At 40.4% G+C, this 19565-nt stretch overlaps 6 protein-coding genes and 1 long non-coding RNA gene across 9 annotated transcripts; 4 read left to right on the top strand and 3 right to left on the bottom strand.

Annotated features, from left to right (window-relative positions):
• Positions 1 to 755: 755 nt before the first annotated feature.
• LOC125576397 (protein PAT1 homolog) lies at positions 756 to 4374 on the top strand. The gene is made up of 5 exons (XM_048736405.1): positions 756 to 1029; positions 1266 to 1408; positions 1493 to 1549; positions 1678 to 1741; positions 2058 to 4374. The coding sequence occupies exons 1-5, from the start codon at positions 969 to 971 to the stop codon at positions 3995 to 3997; spliced, it is 2265 nt and encodes a 754-aa protein (XP_048592362.1). The 5' UTR covers positions 756 to 968; the 3' UTR covers positions 3998 to 4374.
• Positions 4375 to 4395: 21 nt separating this feature from the next.
• LOC106354765 (pentatricopeptide repeat-containing protein At1g79080, chloroplastic) lies at positions 4396 to 6494 on the top strand. Its single transcript, XM_013794795.3, has one exon. The coding sequence runs from the start codon at positions 4618 to 4620 to the stop codon at positions 6307 to 6309; it is 1692 nt and encodes a 563-aa protein (XP_013650249.1). The 5' UTR covers positions 4396 to 4617; the 3' UTR covers positions 6310 to 6494.
• Positions 6495 to 6958: 464 nt separating this feature from the next.
• Positions 6959 to 7886, top strand: LOC106354763. Of its 2 annotated transcripts, none has more exons than XM_013794793.3 (3): positions 6959 to 7244; positions 7405 to 7569; positions 7655 to 7886. In XM_013794793.3, the coding sequence occupies exons 1-3, from the start codon at positions 7019 to 7021 to the stop codon at positions 7669 to 7671; spliced, it is 408 nt and encodes a 135-aa protein (XP_013650247.2). In that variant the 5' UTR covers positions 6959 to 7018; the 3' UTR covers positions 7672 to 7886. The 2 variants fall into 2 exon arrangements, with proteins under 2 accessions (XP_013650247.2, XP_048592365.1); XM_048736408.1 differs by having other exon boundaries at positions 6988 to 7244; positions 7646 to 7886.
• A 1125-nt stretch (positions 7887 to 9011) lies between these two features.
• LOC125575635 lies at positions 9012 to 10716 on the bottom strand. The gene has a single exon (XM_048736406.1). It carries the CDS (start codon positions 10478 to 10480, stop codon positions 9344 to 9346), a length of 1137 nt encoding a protein of 378 aa, XP_048592363.1. The 5' UTR covers positions 10481 to 10716; the 3' UTR covers positions 9012 to 9343.
• Positions 10717 to 12366: 1650 nt separating this feature from the next.
• On the bottom strand, positions 12367 to 15681 carry LOC106354761 (photosystem II 10 kDa polypeptide, chloroplastic). Of its 2 annotated transcripts, none has more exons than XM_048736407.1 (5): positions 15661 to 15681; positions 13001 to 13185; positions 12846 to 12904; positions 12705 to 12760; positions 12367 to 12623 (listed from the first exon to the last, which is right to left on the bottom strand). In XM_048736407.1, the coding sequence occupies exons 2-5, from the start codon at positions 13158 to 13160 to the stop codon at positions 12476 to 12478; spliced, it is 423 nt and encodes a 140-aa protein (XP_048592364.1). In that variant the 5' UTR covers positions 13161 to 13185; positions 15661 to 15681; the 3' UTR covers positions 12367 to 12475. The 2 variants fall into 2 exon arrangements, with proteins under 2 accessions (XP_048592364.1, XP_013650242.2); XM_013794788.3 differs by lacking the exon at positions 15661 to 15681 and adding an exon at positions 15487 to 15501.
• LOC106354760 lies at positions 15661 to 19028 on the top strand. Its single transcript, XM_013794787.3, has 9 exons — positions 15661 to 16432; positions 16632 to 16761; positions 17083 to 17606; positions 17682 to 17762; positions 17842 to 17946; positions 18030 to 18143; positions 18237 to 18320; positions 18409 to 18480; positions 18558 to 19028. Exons 1-9 carry the CDS (start codon positions 16112 to 16114, stop codon positions 18828 to 18830), a joined length of 1704 nt encoding a protein of 567 aa, XP_013650241.2. The 5' UTR covers positions 15661 to 16111; the 3' UTR covers positions 18831 to 19028.
• LOC125576399 lies at positions 19003 to 19558 on the bottom strand. The gene is made up of 2 exons (XR_007314764.1): positions 19232 to 19558; positions 19003 to 19127 (listed from the first exon to the last, which is right to left on the bottom strand). It is a non-coding gene; the product is annotated as an uncharacterized LOC125576399 (long non-coding RNA).
• Positions 19559 to 19565: the final 7 nt, after the last annotated feature.

The following is a 19565-nucleotide window of genomic DNA, read 5'->3' as shown; positions in this document are numbered from 1 at the left end:
AGTGTAGGTATGTTTTGACTTGCAGTAAAAGTTGAGGTATGTATTTTCTCAGCAATCTCTAGTTCGGGCATGAATAAGCCGTTTTCCCCAGGAATGCTACTCCTTGATATCCTCCTAGGAGCCTGTAGGTTCACACAAGCCATAACTTAGGGGGCCTTGGGGGCACTAGAGTAAGAAAAATGGACAATGACCACCCTATTCCTCTTCCCCTGTTTAGAGCAAATAAGAGATTAATTAGGGTGTACTTTAATAGAGCACGATTACAATGGATAAACACTTCTATGTAAGGAGCTAAAACAACAGAATCCACATAGATCTTGGCAATTCGATACACAGGGCTACTTAATTAGTCATAGTTGCTAATTAAACGTTTATTAAAATCTAGCACGACACCATACGTTTATAGCAGGATCTTGGCTTGGACCATACTCATGAGCAAGGAGTCTCATATGTATACAACATATTTTAAAAGCTAGCACAGAGAAACTCACAAGGTTGGTTTGTCTGCGAAACATTGAACCGGGACGGCTTAATTTACACACAAAAGTCATGAAAAGTAGATTAATTCAAAAATAATTTTAAATTCAAAGAAAAAAAATTACATTTTAGCAAATTATTCGAGATTATCGATTGGATTTAATAGGATTTCTTATAAAATTATATCTTACATATAAATCAGTTTTTTTTTTTCATTTTTATGGTATTTTAAAGAGATTAAAAACAATATATTAATAATATTTGGATCAATCAATCATAAATAAAATAAAAAAGGTCGGCATCGTCGTCGCTATATCCTGTCATCATCTAGGGTTCTGCTGCTTCTTCTTCTCCGATATGTATTGATTCTCTCAGTAGGAGAAGCTCGCTCGCTAGGATTAGGGAATCGTGATTGACAATCTTAGTTCGCCCTCGTTCTGTAGTTAAAAGGAATCAGTTAGGGTTTTGTAGACTTGATTGGGGATTCGATTATGGATACTAATCAAGCTCCTGGAACCGACGATCTTAATAAAGTTGCAGATAATCCTTCAGGTTTGTTTCTTCTCCAGCTCGTTTTTGGTTGTTGTAGATTGAATCTGGATCTTAGTTTGATTTTAGTTCTTCGACTGTGGATTAGTATCTCGAACTTGAGTTTGCTCGTTTCATTGCTCTGTACTCCCACGAAGACGATGATTAGGGACTGTTTAGTTGCTATTTTTCAATCTGATTATAGTATTAGATTCTCTCTGATCTGGAAGAAAGAATCACTGAAAGATTCTGTGGTGCAGGTGATTCAATGTTTGATGCATCTCAGTATGCGTTTTTTGGGAACGATGTTGTGGAGGAGGTTGAGCTTGGTGGATTGGAAGAGGAAGATGAGATTCTGTCTCTCAATGGGATAGGGGAAGGCTTTTCATTTGGCAAGGAAGAGGTTAGTCTCACCCTATTGTGGAAGAGATTGAGACTTTTCTTTGGTTATTATACACTCTGGATTGACTTACCTTATCCTCTCCAGGTTGAAGATTCTAGACCTCTGTCGGACGTTGATGATCTTGCTACTACTTTCTCAAAGGTTAGCTAGCTTTATTGAACACGCTTGATGATTGAATACACATGCATCCTACACTTCTATTTCTTTTTTATATTCAAAATTTCGACCAAGCCTTTGATCTTGAATTTTTTTTGTCTATTATGTTACAGTTGAATAGGGATCCTGAGGTCAATAGAAACACGGGACCAGTCATTGATAGGCGACCGAGACAGAGTGAGTTTCATATATGCATTACATTGATTTAATATTTCTATCCTACTGTCTGCAAAACTTTGTATCAGAGCTTTACTTCTCCATGTATTGAATCTACGTGATTATAGTTGTGATATATCAAATTTGTGTCCGGTATCCTACTTTTAACTTTGTGATCTAGAGTGAGGTTTTTGTTATTCCATTTTCCTTGTTAATATGCTATTAGTTTATCTCTTTTTTTCTACAGAGTTAATACATTTCCATGATTCTCCATCTACCTTACAAGCAAGGCTTTGGTTTGTTGTTTAACAGTTCAATGTTTCTTCTTGGTTCTCAGATTCTTTAGCACCTGACTGGACTTATAGGGCGGAGATACCAGATTGGTATGGCCAGCAGTTACTGGACTCTGATGCCATTAAAGATGACAAGGCTTGGTCGGGACAACCTTTCTCTGCTCTGGACCCTAAAAGAACAACACAACATCCCGAACCACAACGTCAGCTGCATCAAAACCACAATCAACAACAGTTTCCCAGTGATCCTATTCTTGTCCCGAAGTCATCTTTTGTTTCATACCCTCCTCCAAGCAGCATATCACCAGAACAGCGTTTAGGACACCCAAATGTTGTACCATATCATTCTGGTGGGGCTCAAATGGGATCGCCAAACTTTTCTCAGTTCTCAACTGTGCAGCCTCAGTTGGCTGGCATGCATCAGTTTCGTCCAGATCTTCCCCTGAATAACCGCCCTCCGGCTCAATGGATGAATAACGCGTTGCTACAACAGCCGTCTCATCAAAACGGTTTGATGCCCCCTCAGTTGCAGGGATCTCAGAATAGGTTACAACATCCAATGCAGCCTCAGTTATTTAATCCTCATCTTTCTCGATCATCATCCTCTGGAAGTTATGATGGAATGCTTGGGTTTGTTGATCCGAGGGAAGCAAGACCAGGGTCGGCTCAAGGCAACAGACAGAACATGCGTTTTCATCAACAAGGCTTTGATGGTGGCGTTCAGAGGAGAAATAGCGGATGGCCTCCATACCGGTCCAAATATATGTCAGCAGGCGAGTTAGAGAATATATTGAGAGCGCAGCTTGCTGCCACACACAGCAATGATCCTTACGTTGATGACTACTACCATCAAGCATGCCTTGCGAAGAATTCTGCAGGTGGGAAACTGAGACATCATTTCTGTCCAAATCATTTGAGGGACCTGCTCCATCCACGTGCACGGACAAACAACGAGCCCCATGCGTTTCTTCAGGTTGATGCTCTTGGTAGAGTTCCTTTCTCTTCGATCCGCAGGCCTCGGCCCCTTCTTGAAATGGACCCTCCAAACTCAGCTAAATCTGGTGATTCGGATAACAAAGCTACCGATAAGCCCCTTGATGAAGAACCTATGCTTGCAGCTAGAGTGTGCATTGAGGACGGTCTTAACCTCCTCCTCGATGTCGATGACATTGATCGTTTCCTACAGTTTAGCCAGCTCCACGACGGAGGAAACCAGTTGAAACAAAAACGGCACGCTTTGCTGGAAAGCCTCGCCGTTTCGCTGCAGCTCTTTGATCCCCTAGCCAAGAATGGGCAAAGCAGGTCCCAGGATGATTTCATCTTCCAAAGGATCATCTCTCTTCCAAAGGGTCGGAAGCTACTCGTAAGGTATCTTCAGCTTATCTTCCCTGGCAGCGACCTAATGAGGATAGTCTGCATGGGCATTTTCCGTCACTTGAGATCACTCTTTGGAACCATCTCACCCGATCCTGATATCGCCAAAACCACAAACAAGCTCGCAAACGTTGTGAACTCGTGCATCCACAAGATGGAGTTGGGACCCATAAGCGCGTGCCTAGCAGCGGTCTCCTGCTCTTCCGAGCAGCCACCGCTCCGTCCTTTAGGCACTCCTGTTGGAGACGGAGCTTCCACGGTGCTGAAATCTACGCTCGACAGGGCTTCAGAGCTTCTCCGGGGTAATAACTTCAACACCGCGGGCATGGCTCTGTGGCGTGCTTCCTTCAACGAGTTCTACAACCTTCTGATGAGGTATTGCATCAGCAAATACGACGGTATCATGCAGAGTTTGAATTCGCAGTTGCCTCCAGAGTTTGCGGGTGAGATATCTGACGCAGCTGCGCAAGCCATTGTCCGCGAAATGCCTATTGAGCTTCTGCGTTCGAGTTTCCCACATATTGATGAGCAGCAGAAGAGGTTACTGATGGAGTTTTTGAAACGATCTATGCTCGGAAGCCAGAAAACAGAGCAGCCAGTCCTAAGCTGATAGTATCCAGATTCAAGCAGTATAGAATCAAGACACCATATCTCGCGCGTGTCTGTATATGAAGCATAAGATCATGCAGATAACGTTACAAGAAAGGTTAGAGAGAATCAGTTCAAACAGTTTTTATTTTTTGCAGCAGAGAAAGAGGAGTTATATGTGAAGTTTGGTCTCTGTACAGAGAAACTAAGTCTTTTAGCTTTTGCAGAACTTTGTAGCCAAGTCATTGTGTGTCTTCTGTCTTCCCGTCTAGGTCATCTCATTGTGGTTTTCTTGTTTTCTCATTTTTTTCTCATTTTTGCAACCTTTTTCATGTTTTTGATAAATTCTCTTTCTTTTTTCTTTATTATATGTTTTAATAAATAAAACATTTGGGGTTATGCTAGCTTTAGGAATGAATTCTATTCCTTCTTCATATCACCTTCTCAGTTCTCACAAGCAAAGAGCATTCATGTGTATACATAGAGCGTAAAGAACACGCGCAAGTGGATAACAACAGAGGCAGAGGAAAAAAGGTTTTGCGTAATGATCCCTTTATTTTCTGGATTCTGCGAAAAAGACCCAAAAACTTTCATTTCACCTCTCTTCTTCTCCGTTTCCGAACTGTTGTCCGAATCGAAGCCATGTCGACTCAATTGAACCCAATCTCATCCATGGCGGCGTACCCATCTCCGGTAGGGTTCGTCTCCCACCTCCCCACCGGCTTCCCCCACTTCCCCTCCGTCAACAAAGGCGTCTCCAGAGTCTTAGCTTCGACCCAGATAACGCTATCCCCCAAAGACTCCGCCTTTACCATCACCGGATCCAGCTGGAAACCCGACGACCCGAGAAGCGACGAGCCAAGACTAAACAGCCACTTCTCCCACCTCCAATCCCTCGTCACGAAAGGGCAAAAACCCAACGTAACACACTCCACCCAGCTCCTCTACGACCTCTGCAAAGCCAACAGGCTCAAGAAAGCCATCCGCGTGATCGAGCTAATGGTCACCTCGGGAGTCATCCCCGACGCCTCCGCCTACACCTACCTCGTCAACCAGCTCTGCAAGCGAGGCAACGTCGGCTACGCGATGCAGCTCGTCGAGAAAATGGAACACCACGGCTTCCCTCCCAACACCGTCACTCACAACGCTCTTGTCCGCGGCCTCTGCATGCTCGGGAGCCTCAGCCAGAGCCTCCAGTTCGTCGAGAGGCTCATGGAGAGAGGCCTAGCTCCCAACGCCTTCACTTACTCCTTCCTCCTCGAGGCTGCTTACAAAGAGCGCGGCACTGATGAAGCTGTTAAACTCCTGGAGGAGATTGTTGCCAAGGGTGGTGAGGTTAATCTGGTTTGTTACAATGTGCTGTTGACTGGCTTTTGTAAAGAAGGGAGGACTGATGACGCGTTGAAGATGTTTAGAGAGATGATGCCGGAGAAAGGGTTTAAGCCTAATGTTGTTAGTTATAATATCTGTTTGAGGTGTTTGTGCTGTGATGGGAGGTGGGAGGAGGCGAATGAGCTGTTAGCTGAGATGGACGGTGGAGATAAGTCTCCTTCGGTTGTTACTTACAACATTTTGATCAACTCGTTGGCTTTTCATGGAAGGACGGACCAGGCGATGGAGGTTTTGAGCGAGATGGGGAGAGGAGTCACCGCAACCAGCTATAACCCTGTGATCGCGCGTCTGTGCAAGGAAGGGAAGGTTGATCTCGTCGTGAAGTGTCTGGACGACATGATTTACAGACGCTGTAAGCCTAACGAAGGTACCTACAACGCGTTAGGAGCGTTGTGCGAGGGTGGCAACGACAAGGTGCGTGAAGCGTTTTACATTATACAGAGTTTGAGCAAGAGGCAGAGATGCTGCACGCACGATTTCTACAAGAGCGTGATCACGAGCCTGTGCAGGAAAGGCAACACGTTCGCTGCGTTTCAGCTCTTGTGCGAGATGACTAGGTGCGGGTTCGAACCTGACTCGCATACCTACTCGGCTTTGATCAGGGGGCTGTGTAACGAAGGGATGTTTGGTGGAGCGATGGAGGTTTTGTCGATAATGGAGGAGAGTGGGTTGTGTAAGCCCACGGTGGATAACTTTAACGCGATGATTCTTGGGTTTTGCAAGATAAGGAGGACGGATTTGGCGTTGGAGGTGTTTGAGACGATGGTTGAGAGGAAGAGGATGCCGAATGAGACGACGTATGTGATAGTGGTTGAAGGGATAGCTCATGAGGGTGAGCTGGAGCTGGCTAGAGAGGTTCTTGAGGAGCTGAGGTCGCGTAAGGTTGTGGGGCAGAATGCAGTAGATAGGATTGTGATGCAGTTTAATTTAGATTTTGATTGAAAGAGATCATCATGAGGCTAAACTTGATTATATACATTTTCCTTTTACTGTTTGTATCATTTTGACTAAGAGATGATGTTAGTTTTAAGAGGATGGTTTGTTCATGTAAGGTTCAGTTCTTGAATAGGACAGAGTCGCAGAGATTAATAAGAATCAAGAAACACATTGTTGTGTTTTTTTTTTAAGCGAGCCAGAAAAAATCTAAAAGTTTATACTAGGCCAGGGCATTTTACTCTTAAACGGAATCAAAACCTGTCCCCAAAACCGAACTTGAACCCGGTCTGATCTATAAAAGTATTCGAACGGATATATTGAGTTAAAAAATATTGGATATCCGAATCCAATCAGATTATACCTTGTTCTTCGTCTTATTTAATTTAGATTTTTTTTGTTTTTTTCACTATTTATGCTAATTTTGCTTTTATTTTTTAAGTGATTTTAAATATCCGAATCCAATCTGAATTATCTGAATCCAAAATAAAAATATCTAAATCTAATCCAAAATATAAAAATATTCAAACATGTTTTATATTCCTATTCCTATATTGAAATATCTGAAAATTGTAAATACCCGATCCGAATGGATATCTAAATGTTTATGTGTGATAAATATGTTGACTTTTAAGGGGTAATTTCGTCATTTGAAGGACAAAACTTGTTTATAAGACTTCTTAAATGCCAAAACGTATCTCTTAAGACCGCCGGTAAAATGGAGCAGCTATCTGAATCGAGCCACCGCGATTCAGCTGATGCGGCTAGCTCGTCGTTAACCACCGCCGCAGATGTCCACGTCGGAGGCGGTGGTGGTGGAGAAGCTATGGCTCGAGGGTTATCGGCGATGCTAGAGTCCGTAATTAAAGAATTCGACTCTAAATCACTCGATGCTCTCAGTAGCCAAGACAAACTCTCCGGCTCGCTCGATCGACTTGTCCAAGGTACGAATCAATCACCTCTTCCTTAACCGTGTTAAACCAATCGATCCGGTTTAATAATTAATTTCCTGAAATTACATTGGTTTACGGATCGATCCGGTTAAGTTGGTATCGAATCTAGTTTTGGTTTTGTTAATTGAATGCGATGAAAACAAACACACAGAGCTCGATCAGTTGCTGGAGAACGCTCCGTTACCGTTCATTGTACAACACGCGTCGAGGATCTCGAGCGTCAAACAAAGAGTCTCGTCGATGAATCTGGTGCTTAAGTCTATACAAAGGCGTATTGATAACATCGATCACATGCTCTCTGCCAACAACATTCAAGGTAGTTAGTAGTAGTCATACAATTAGCATATATTTATATTGTAATATGATATATCTCACTATGGTTGGTCACACAGACAAAACAGCTTCGGACACTACTTGATGGCCAAAACACGAGTGTGAGCGTGGGAACTGTGGAAACGACGGCGTTTTGGTATTGCTCGTCTTTTAACGGGCTTCTATCTTATATGGTCTATTGGTTCTTTTAGCGGGCTTTTATCAAATCTGTTCTTTTTCAGTTTGTATAAAGAAAAAACAACTCTCATTTTATTTAATTGTTTTACTAATAAAATCAAAAAAGTAATATATTTGTTTGTATTGGTCCATCAATCAATCATGAAGAACAGAATTTCAAAGCGAATATGTCGGCCCGTTAATTGTATTGTTTATAATATCGGTTTTGTTTCTGTTGGGTAAAGCCTTTACAAATACTAATATCTTGTGTCAACAAAATCTTGTCACGTGGGTGGACGACAAAATCGATAGAGCCCCCTTAAATATTTACTTGCGTGTGAACAGAGAGTCACGTGTCTTCCCTTCCTGTGCTGGTCACGTGGTTGAAGCCTATTTAACTGGATCTCGTAGCCTTTTAGATTAAATAGTGTCTCTCCCACTCTATACACCACAAGGTCGATATTGAATTCTATAGGAGTGTATGGCCTCTGGGTCACACATATTCCTCTAGTTAACCACTATATTGTTTTGTAACGAACATGATTTTCTTTAACATAGTTAAAACTTTATATAAGGATGTGTATATATCGATGATAATGATGGGAGGAACTTGTTGTGGGGGTGTTCAATATTAATATGTAAATGAAATGCCCAAAAAGACCGAGCCTCTGACCAGAAAGTTGATTGGTTCCTTTGAGGGTAAACCCATACAAACTCACAAAACTAATCCCATTTCGGGAACTCTGCAAAAGGTTTGTCTTTAACCCACAAATCTAGCTTACTTTATCACTTTTGCAACTTAGCATACTCTAGTTAATATATCATCATCATGTAGATGTAACTTTCAAGGCAGTAGTATTCACTTTTTTTTCTTTCTCAAGGCTATAAATCCTAGCTGAAAATTGACTGCCTTAGTTGCTGTGAGTGGGGAGGAAGGAAACAAAAGAGGGAAGGCGAAGTACAGAGGAAAGAGACAGGTGATAGAGGGCTTAGGGTATTGTACTTTGTATACATACCAATCTCTTGCTGGTCCAATCTTATCTTTTTCTACTAGACTTGATTGTCTATGTAATCTTCCCACAGTTTCGTACCTTTCACGTACCCCATTACCATAATAAATTTGAGAAAAAAATCCTGACACTTAACCATGTGATTCCAAACACTGTCTTGACCAATGACCATCAATATAGATCCACAAGCATTAATGCTTAAACGAACCTTCCTTGATTAACATAACAACAACAAACAATAAAATAAACCGCATTAAAAAGTCTTAAAAAAACTGCATCATTTCCGAAACTCACTAAACGACAAAATATATTAAAAAATTATAAAAAAAATATCACATGAAAGAGACAGCTTAGATAAGCTCCAACGTGGGGAGAGCGCAAATACACACAGAGCAACAATCTGAGAGAGAGAAAGAAAAAAGAATCTGTTTTCCTATTGACCCACACGCAACCCTCTAGCGCGTTTACTTCACTCTCTCAAACCGAACCAAGCAACTAGTGTTAATCGTCGATGAACCCTAGAAAAAAAAACCTAAAAAATTGCACGATTCTCTATGTATACAGCCTCAAGGGAAAGAACATGGATTACTACTAGATTCGATCAGTGGAGTTACGACCTCTACTGATACCACCGTGATGACCTCTGTTGCTTGAGAAGCTCCCTGTTCTATTATGCTGCGACGAAGCTGAAGCAGAAGCTGATGATGACGTAGTGGAGGAAGAGAAGAACTGTCCGAATATCACAGAACCGCCTCTGATCGAACAGACGGGGACGTTTAGGACAGGAGTCACCCTCACGTTCGCGCTGTAGGATCTCTCCATACCTCTGTGTCTGTACCCGCTCGTCCCTCCGTTGAAGCTGCTCGGGGAGCTCGAGCTCCGCTCGAGGCTCTGGAACACGATTTTCCCCGAGGAGTTGAGCCTCGGACTGTCCACGGAGACTCCTCTGCTCATCGCTGAGTCATTGGGCCGTATTGGGCTTCGGCCCACTCTCTCGCGTGACGTCACAAGCCTCATCCTCGGTGGATTGTTTGCGTTTTGGCTGCGAGAGGGAGCGAAGGGGTTCCCGGTTATGTTATGGTTATGGTTAGGTCTCTCTGCGTCGAGGGAGAGTCTAGGGATGTCGTCGTGGTCGTGGCCTGAGGAGGAGGAGGAGAGGGACATGCGGGAAGAGGAGATGGAGTGAGATTCGGAGTCTGAGCAGTCCTTGAGGAGAGGGAGTGAAGCATCCGACGTCGTTTTGGAGCTTCGGTGTAGAAACTGTTTTAATGATGACGTGGACGATCTACTCGGATTGGAATGAAACGACGCCGTTGCGGCCGTTTTGCTGTTTTGAGAGAATCGTTTGAGTCCTAACAACTCTCTCCACCTACTCGAACACCGTGGCGCCTTGGGCGAAAACAAACCGCCGTCGGAGGCGCCGGAGAGCTCAATCTCACCTTCCGTCTTCCTGCATTTCTCCCCGGTCTCTACTACCTTCTCCGTCGTCTTTTGCTTCGTCACGAGCTTCCCTTTGGAGAAAAGCTCGTCCGCCGGGAGCATCCCGACCGGATCCTCGAGGCGAAACTCGAAATCGCCGTCTTCCGGTGGAATCTGCTTCTCCGGTGCGGCGGAAACGTCTTCGCGGCTGAAGGAGGAGGAGGAAGGAGAAGCTCGCGGGTTGAAACAGCCGTAAGCGGAGAAATCCTGAGAGACTGTGACATTGTTGTTAACGCAAGCTGAAGCCATCGCCGTCGCTCATGCAAGTATCGCCGTCGTCGCCGGAGAATCAAAAGCAGTTACAGATCTAAAGTAGAGAGAGAGAAGTCAGATAGAGAGAGGTTTTTTTGGCTACAGTTTGGAGCGTTGCGAGTAAATAAATGAGCCTGGTGGCGCGTGCATCTCACCGGACTCTTTAAGGGTAGTTTCGGTATTTCAGTTGTTGGAGGGGAGCCAGTGGCGGAACCTCTTAACGGCTAAATACACGGATTAGGATAGAGTTTAATAATACAGCTTTTTGATTACCTTGATTGTCTATAGTTTATTTAATAATAATGGAAAGTAAAAGTATTAGTAGTATCTTTTTTTTCTCTTTATATGAACTGAAATTTCCAAAAAGTTTATATTATGAATTACGTAATAAAGGTTGAGAAAAGCATGAAATCATTGATGTAGAAGATCACGTGATATAAGGGGTGTTTCTGATTTATTTATCAATAAAAAGAAAATAATAACAACTGCGCTCAAAATACGAATCTGTATAAAATCATTTTGACAGCTAGCCATTAGATGTTAGATGTTACTAATTGCCTTGGTTAAAGGAAAATGGTTTCACGTTTTGAGATATCTCTATGATTTGGTCTTTAATTACTGTTTTTGCGAGTTATTTGTGTTTACTTAAACACAATGATGGTGCAATGTGTGTGTGTCTCTCTTGATCTGGTGTTGTGTCCATTTCAGGATGGACTATAGACTAATCATGGGGTTGTATCACTGTCCTTTTTGTTTGCAGTTAAGTTATAAACCCATTTGCACATGACACTATCTTAACTACATGAATTTTAAAGGGAATAACATGAAGGTACATAGTTTGTCTCATCACTTTCTGAGTCACAGTTCATGTCGATTCAATGATTTCTACTTTTAGTGTAGCCAATTTGAATGCCATATTGAATTCACCTTATCAACGTGCATTGTAATGTTGTTTGTTGACTGGATTTACACCCTCGATTGAAAGAATCTTCCAGCTGTGAAATAGTGAATAGCTAATAAAATTATTCTTACCTCTTCTTGTATATGTATCTTTAGTCTAAATCTAGAAATGATCGCAGCAGAGAGTCATTTATATCGCATATATTAACTGCAAGATTGTCAAAATATCTAAGAAAAACATGTGACTTCTCATAGTCTTTTGATAAGAATTACCTTGCTAGCTACAGCCTATAGCTTTTTCATCTGTGACACCATTATTGTATCGTTCTAGTTGTTTAATAGCAGAATTAACTTTAAGCTTGCCACACAAAAAATGGTATTGACTATTTGTTGTGAACGTAGATTTGAGAGTGAGGAAAGATGGAGTAGCTTAGAAGAAAGATGATGGACTTTTTGAGTTGCACTGTTATTAAAAGTTATGATTCAAGAAAGTGCAGGAGATGGGATTATGAAAGCCTTGGTTGACCAAGAACAAGGCCCATTTTATCAGGTGGAGGCCCGTCCAAGGGTTGGGTAGTCAAGGTATCAAGGTGTGCACTTGCTGAGAAAAATGTAGTATTTTCATTTGTAACAAAAAAAATGATGATTGATTTGGAACTTGATACTGCAGATATATGGACCAGGAAGTAATGGCAAGACCATGCTAGGCTGCTAGCACTTGGTGCAGTTGCAACTACTACGATCAGTTGATTATCTGTTATTTATATTATCTGCGTATGTTGCTGAAACGTATCTTTCTGACGATGCAGAAGCTTGGAGGCAATGCAATGCTTGTTGATGCAGAGTAAGTCTTTGATCCAGCTTCTTCTAAATCATTAGGTGTTGATGTAGAAAATTTGATAGTGCACCCGCCAGATAATGGCGCGCGAGATGGCTTAATATAATGTTGTATTCAAGTTCTTGTGCACCTATAGATGAATATGTATACAAACACTAGCTAGAATTCTTATAGATTCAAAGTATGTTATGAGTTTTCAACAACATTAAGAGAACAATAACACAAAACATGAGTTACACACATATCTTATAGATTTACTGAGCCAAAGCACTTGTGTTGTACACAAGAAGAGCTCCTCCGGCGAGAATTCCGGCGAGTGTCACCGCCCAGATTGCTAATCCGGTGACTCCTCCCTTGTACACATCACCACTTGCTGACCACTCGTCCTCGTTGTAGATAGGACTGCCAACCACAATCACCATGTTGTCAACAACATATCCTATGGTTCTTATATAAAATATGAAAAGTGTTATAATCATTCACCTGTATCCATCCACGTTAGCTCCGTACTTGTCAACGAATTTGTAAACACCATATCCCTAAGATCAAAACGGCACCGGTTAAGAAAAATAAAACTTGTAACCGTAACGTTAAACTACATCGGTTTTTATGTATATATATAACCTTGCCCTTTCTGCCGGAGGCGTCGAGGCCATCCCTCAAGTCCATGCTGCCGTTAACACCTACAAGCAAAAATCGATATAACAGAATAAGCTATAGTTTTAATTAACAGTAGCTTGTATACCAAGGTAAGAGTCTGGTGTTCATATTATACGGACCAAAAGGCTTGTCGGTCTTGATCTTCTTAACGCCACTAGCGACGATTTTGAAGGAAGAAGGAGCTCTTGTGAGCGACGGCAATCCTCTCACCGACATCTTCTCCACCGTGAAACCCGCAGGTTTCAACGTAACCGATGAAAGCATCACTGAAGCAGCCATTTCTTCTCTCTCTCTCTCTCTCTCTGTCTCTAGCACTAGTGCATGTTGTGTGTGGTCATCTAATATGAGAGGAGATGCGATAAGTGATTTCTGTTATAACACGTGGCGTTTGTTGTGTGGCTATGGTCTGGATATCTTACTTCACTAACGTTATCTTCAACTGGTGAAAGTGATTCGTCGATGGTCTCCATAAGTTTTGACACGTCGGATTGTCACTGTTTTTATTTTCAATTTAGATCCTTTACAATTTAATTTACTTATACAAACCCTACTAGTCTTTTTGTTGCAATTGTGGGTGTTGGACCTAGAAGACCTAACACAAATAACCTCTTGGGAGTGAATACGGACGATTAGACCATCTCTGATGGGAGTCCTATCCATTGCAATTCTAAATATTTATGTGTATATGTATATATTATATAAGTATATGTAAGTGTGGAAACCATTTTTTTGGGAAAAACTTCATGCAAAAATTCTAAAAATTAAAACCTTCTATTGGAAGTACTCTTAGCTCCACTCTGAAATTTAAAACATGGTATTCAATTCCATCTGACTAAGCAAATTACAACTTAGTTTGTAATACGAATTAAAAGTTAACAAAATTTTTGTCAAAGTTTTTTTTACTACTAAACTACCACCGCTTGATTATACTCATAGTCGGTTTTGAACAAAATCAACTGAAATAATGATATGTAGTCCCCAATTTTAAAAATAAAAGAAAATAGATAGTGACCCATATTTATAAAATATATATTTTATAAAAATTCTTACTAAATTATCTGTAACTCTTGAAATTTAGACCGACCCTAGTTACCCCTACGAGTTTGTCCGAGATTTGTAATGTATTTCCTTTGTTGATGCACACAAGTCACAACGAACCGCAAGTTTGTATAATGACAGCTTCCAGCTACGTCTGGCTACCACGTTTCTAGTTGCCGTTGACAAACAACACAAGTAGATGATTTGTTTGTTTATCTTTGATGATTAATAAAATCATAGAAAAAATAAAAATCGTAAATGTATAATGCTCCTTCAACCATGGCTTCTCCGTAACTGGAAACATCAACAAACTTGACCCTTGTCTGAATATTATAAGAGTCCTAACAGCAACACAAGTTCTAATCATATTTATCATATATATATATATATCCGCATGTAGAAGAAGTATATGATTGTACACAAGGATCTGGTCAGTGTGTTTTAGTAGAGTATTCTTTAGAAGACCACGATTAGTATTCGTTTGTCTTCTTCTCGGCATACTCTTCTACTCAAGTCATTAGAATACTATCAACTACAGTATTACTTTAAGATATTAATACAAATCAAAGTCGTTTAAGTTAATAACTCTTGGTTGATCCATCCATATATGTTAGCTACACGTCTAAGTCGTGAAGTGAAACAACAATACAAAACTACAATTAATAAATTTCATATATTTAAATCTAAAATGCACCCACCACAGCTTAAATAAAACATTTCTTCCCCATCGAGACTGCTTCCATTGGATGTGGACCCAAACAAATCAATGATTTGTGTTCTAAAGACTATATCAGTAGTTATAAGTCAAGGAACATTGAACTCTTCTTATGAAAATAATTACACACTTTGCGGATAACAAATTCTTTTCTTAGATAAACTCACTTTAATACAGCTAAATATATTTGTTGCATATGGATGGAAGAATTTGGAATATTTGTTCTATTCACATAATCCCAATAATATAAGCACACGGTACTATGGATACAGATATAATAGAACATGCTTAACTAAATAATGTCAATGGAACGAAGAAACACACATGCTCTAAAAACACAAACTGAACCTAATTCCACAATAATAATTTTACGGACATCATATAATGCCAAATTGCCAATAGAATAACTAAATAAGCAATTATTGGATAAGCTGTTTTTCTATAGATCAATAGATCTAAACCGAACTAAAAAAATAATTCAAAACATTATGTAAAGGGTTATCTCGATATCAAAGCAATGAACAGTGGATTGCACTACTTTAGAGTTACAATCTGATGGATGAAACGTATATACAGAGATAAGATTCGGTTCGGTTAGATTCATGATTTTGGTATTCAACATTTTACAGGATTTAAACCGGAGTCAACGTAGCTGTACCGTATATATAGTAAGAACAGCCGCAGGAGATTTCACACTCTTGTAAGTAAAGTGGGACCCACAACATTGTACTACTTCAGTAAGTATGTTCATTTAACACTAACTAAGGCTAATCAATACGCTAAGACTAATTAACGACTTTAACCTCTCCGCCTTCTTCTCTCTCTATATACGCTAAACTTTGTCGTCATCATCTCTCTCTCTCTCTCAGAACTTTTTGAAACTTTTAAAGTTTTGTTTTTTCGCTTTTTTTTTTCTTTCTTTCTTCACGAGCTCTTTTAGCGTTTCTGGAAGCTTTAATCTTACCAGTGCAGTGCTACCCCCCCCTCCCAATCTAACTTTAACTAAAGCTTCTTACTTTTGTTTATCTCTCTCTCTCTCTCGTGTTGTCGGCGGTGGTGATTCTCCGGCGAAGCTACTTATTCACCGGAAAATTACTATGCTTGGTGAGAGTTTCCTGGATCCGATTTCTCAAAAGTGGGACCTTGATGGGTAGTTTAGGGAATGTCTTTGAATGAAGCAAAGACTAAGTCTTGCTCTAAAAGAGGAAAGGGAAATATTCCATTTTTAGTTTTGTCTTTGCCTTTTGTCTTTGTGTTTGGAGGGGGGAAACTTGCATGTGAAGGGATCTGGCGTTGAACGAATAAGCCTGAGACCGTACTGTGTGTTTAATCTTCTCTGTCAAGCCCATGTCGGAGAAGCTAGTTGAGTGTGAGTCCCCTTGGTTCTGTTCTCACAGCAATCAATCCTAAAGTTAATGCCTTTGTGAGCTTAGGCCCTAGGGATTAAAAGTGATTGGCTTCTGGGCTGTTTTGAGAGATGGAGGATATTGGGTTGGTTAAACAAGGTTGGAACTGGATGCAGTCTCAGAAACACATGTGTTCGAATGCTTGTTCTGCGGTGCGGCGTTTTGGGGAGAAGGTAGGGGAGCTTGTGGAGCGTCACTGGCCATTGGTGTGTAGTGGATGTGGGAAGCTGTTAGGGCTGCTCCGCCTGGGAATTGTTTACTGGAAAGATTGTATTTTGAGGGGTTTCCGTTGCAGTGCTAAGTTGGGCTCAGCTGCTTTGCTTTTGATCATGTGGAGTTGCTTCCTTAGCTTGACTTCCTTGTCTTGCTTGCTCTATGTTCTCCTCAGCATGGTACTGTCTTTACACTCTTAACTCCTTTCTTTCTGGATTTTTAGATCTCTGAACAGGATTGTGTGTTTACTTACCAAACTGGTTCTGAAGTTTTTTTGATATTAGAACTTATGTTTCAAGATTTTTATTTGAAGCTTCCTACATTAGATTGTAGATTTGGTTGTGTTTGATATATTATTTTGAATTGACTATTATGCAGGGAGCTGCTGCAGCTGTTGTTGTGAACTTGGGTTGCACTCCTGGGCTCTTTATTGTCGGACTGTTTGGTATTTTGATTTTATGGATGTATGCAAACTTTTGGATCACCGGCACATTGTTCATAGTTGGAGGCAAGTTTTCTATTTTTAATGCTCTTTTACTGTTACAGAACACAACCAGTTAGTGTTCTAAAAATCGGTCTAGGCGACGTCTCAAACCGATTTTTTGAAAATCAGACTAGACGTTCTAAAAATCGGTCTAGGCGCCCGGCTTTAACAATATAATCTTCTATAAAACGCCTAATCACTGCCTAGCGAGTTCTTGAACATTGACCAATTTAGATTAGTTTTGCTGTGTTGTCTTTAATGTTATTGGTTAATGAGTCTTGATAGTATTCATGATCTATACTATTTTACATGATATTAATTTCTCTAGTTTCTTTTTTATTTCAGGCTATTTATTCTCCTTAAACCACGCCCGTCTGGTGGTTCTAATAGCGGCTGGATATGCAATGTACTGTGTAAAAGTCAGACTCGGATGGCTTGGTGTTCTGCTCTCAATGAATCTTGCATTCTTGTCAAACGATGTATTAAACTGTCTTCTTCAATGGTGTGACAATCTAAGCGAAAAGCCACAACCTGAGGAACCAAAGAAGTCTGAAGAAACGATTATAGAAGAAGACTATCCAGGGGAATTTGAGTATCCATCTGTTCCTGTAGAAGAAGAAGAAGAAGAAGAGAAAACTGAGAAAAAGGTTCACGAGAATAAGTCATCTGCTGAACCAACTGCTCCTACTACAACTGTTGTTAACACCGTGAGGGAGATTACTAGTGTTAAGATGGTTAAAGTGGATACAAGTTCATCAGCTGATGAAATGAAGAGGATACTAAAGAGTTTGAATCATTATGAAGCGTTGGGGTTTTCTAGGCATAAGAAGATAGATGATGCTGTGCTTAAGAAAGAGTATAGAAAGAAGGTTTGGTCCCTTGTTTCCAATTCTTTAATGCAGTTTATGTGAAGGTTAATGAGAGTATGTTGGTTTTGTTTCTAGGCAATGTTGGTTCATCCTGATAAGAATATGGGAAGTCCTTTGGCGAGTGAATCATTCAAGAAACTTCAATGTGCTTACGAGGTAGGATTGTAGTTGTGATGTTTATTATGTTCTTGTATGTTACATAAGGCTTGAACTTTCTTTTTGTTTTGTTTCTCAGGTTCTTTCTGATATTGTAAAGAAGAGAGATTACGATGAGCAATTAAGAAAAGAAGAGTCTAGGACCAGGAGTGTTTGTCAGACATCTCATGCTTCTTCACATCAGGTTTAGTTACTTTCCTTTAAGCTTCTCTGTAGTATCTTTTGGTGTGTGTTTGTCAGACTTTTCTTTTTTTTTTTAATTTGCAGAGTGGTGCTGGTTATAGAGCAGAAGAGTCGAGGAGGATACATTGCACAAAATGTGGTAATTCACATATATGGGTATGCACCAGTAGGACTAAAGCAAAGGCAAGATGGTGCCAGGTGATTTAAATCAAAACCAACTCTTCAAAAAACATTCTTTTTGTTATTTAAATGCTCTCTTTTCAGATAATTTAATTTGTTTAAAAAATGTAGGATTGTGGTCAATATCATCAAGCCAAAGATGGAGATGGCTGGGTCGAACTCAAAGGAACATTACCCTTTGAGAGAGCACATAAGGTTAGCTTTTGTTTCTTCCTTTTGTAATGATGAATCTTGTTTTGATTATCTCCTTAACTCAAACACTTTGTTATTCATGTCCTTGAAGATTGAGATACCACGCGCTTTTGTTTGTGCGGAGAGCAAGATCTTTGACGTCTCAGAATGGGCCATATGTCAGGTCTGTTCTCTTTTATCTCACTGTGAAAGATGATTGAGATTATATGAACATGTTTTTTGGTTATTGTTAATAAACAGGGAATGGCGTGTAGACCAAACACGCATAGGCCAAGCTTTCATGTGAACATGGTTGGGTTAGAGAAGACTACACAAAGATCAAACTCGAGTAGGTTCCCATGGGATCTAGACGTTGAGATGATGGATGAGGACGAAGAAGAGTTCGAGCTGTGGCTTCAACAAGCACTTGCTTCTGGTCTGTTTTGCGAGACCTCAAAACGCAGGAAAAGCTGGAGCCCTTTCAAGTTAAGCCAGATGAAAAGCAAGAAACAGTGGCGAAGGACATCCACTTGATGATGTATGAGCTTATTACCAAAGGGTACAAGAATAGACAAAATAGAATTCACACAGCAAAGTGAATGCAAAGATCTGAGTAGCAAACTTTCTCTGTAAATAGAAGCTGTTGGAGGATTCTTGTTCACTTGTTTTCTTTTTTAGTCTTGTAAACTACTTTGAGCAAAAAAAGAGAATTAAAGAAGCTGTTTACTTTTACGTGAAATGTATACATTTGAAACTCCACATAACCGAGTATGCTGCATTATTATTACATAATGTGTTTGCTTCATGTTCAACCCCGCAAATTGTCTAGAACTGGAAAAACAAGAAGCAAAGATCTGTCTTTAGATCAAGTTCGAGAAGAACTTGCAAGACTGGTTTAGTTGGTTGCAAGACCGGTTCGATTCCAAAATTATTACCGTTAGGAGAGAGTGCACGCGTTTTGTGGCGATCGAAACAGACTCAAAACTTGAGAGAAATATAGCCGTTACGGTACCGCGATAGCTTCTCTATAAATATGCAACATACCAAGACACAAAAACACTTTTTAATCAGACAACAAAACCAAACTCAAACACACTATAATCAGACAACAAAACCAAACTCAAACCATTATTCCTCCTCCTTTCTTCTTCTCCAATTATATTGATGTCTTATCAACGCCTACAAAAAAAAACACTGAAGAAGAAGAAGACCGATACTGTCAGAATACAGATCTCCAACCTTTCTTCCACTAAAGCTCTCTGTAAATCT

This window comes from Brassica napus, chromosome A7 (genome assembly GCF_020379485.1).
Source record: "Brassica napus cultivar Da-Ae chromosome A7, Da-Ae, whole genome shotgun sequence".
Classification (NCBI taxonomy): Eukaryota; Viridiplantae; Streptophyta; class Magnoliopsida; order Brassicales; family Brassicaceae; genus Brassica; species Brassica napus.
Note: the sequence above shows the minus strand (reverse complement) of the source record. Positions and strands in the feature narration are given on the sequence as shown.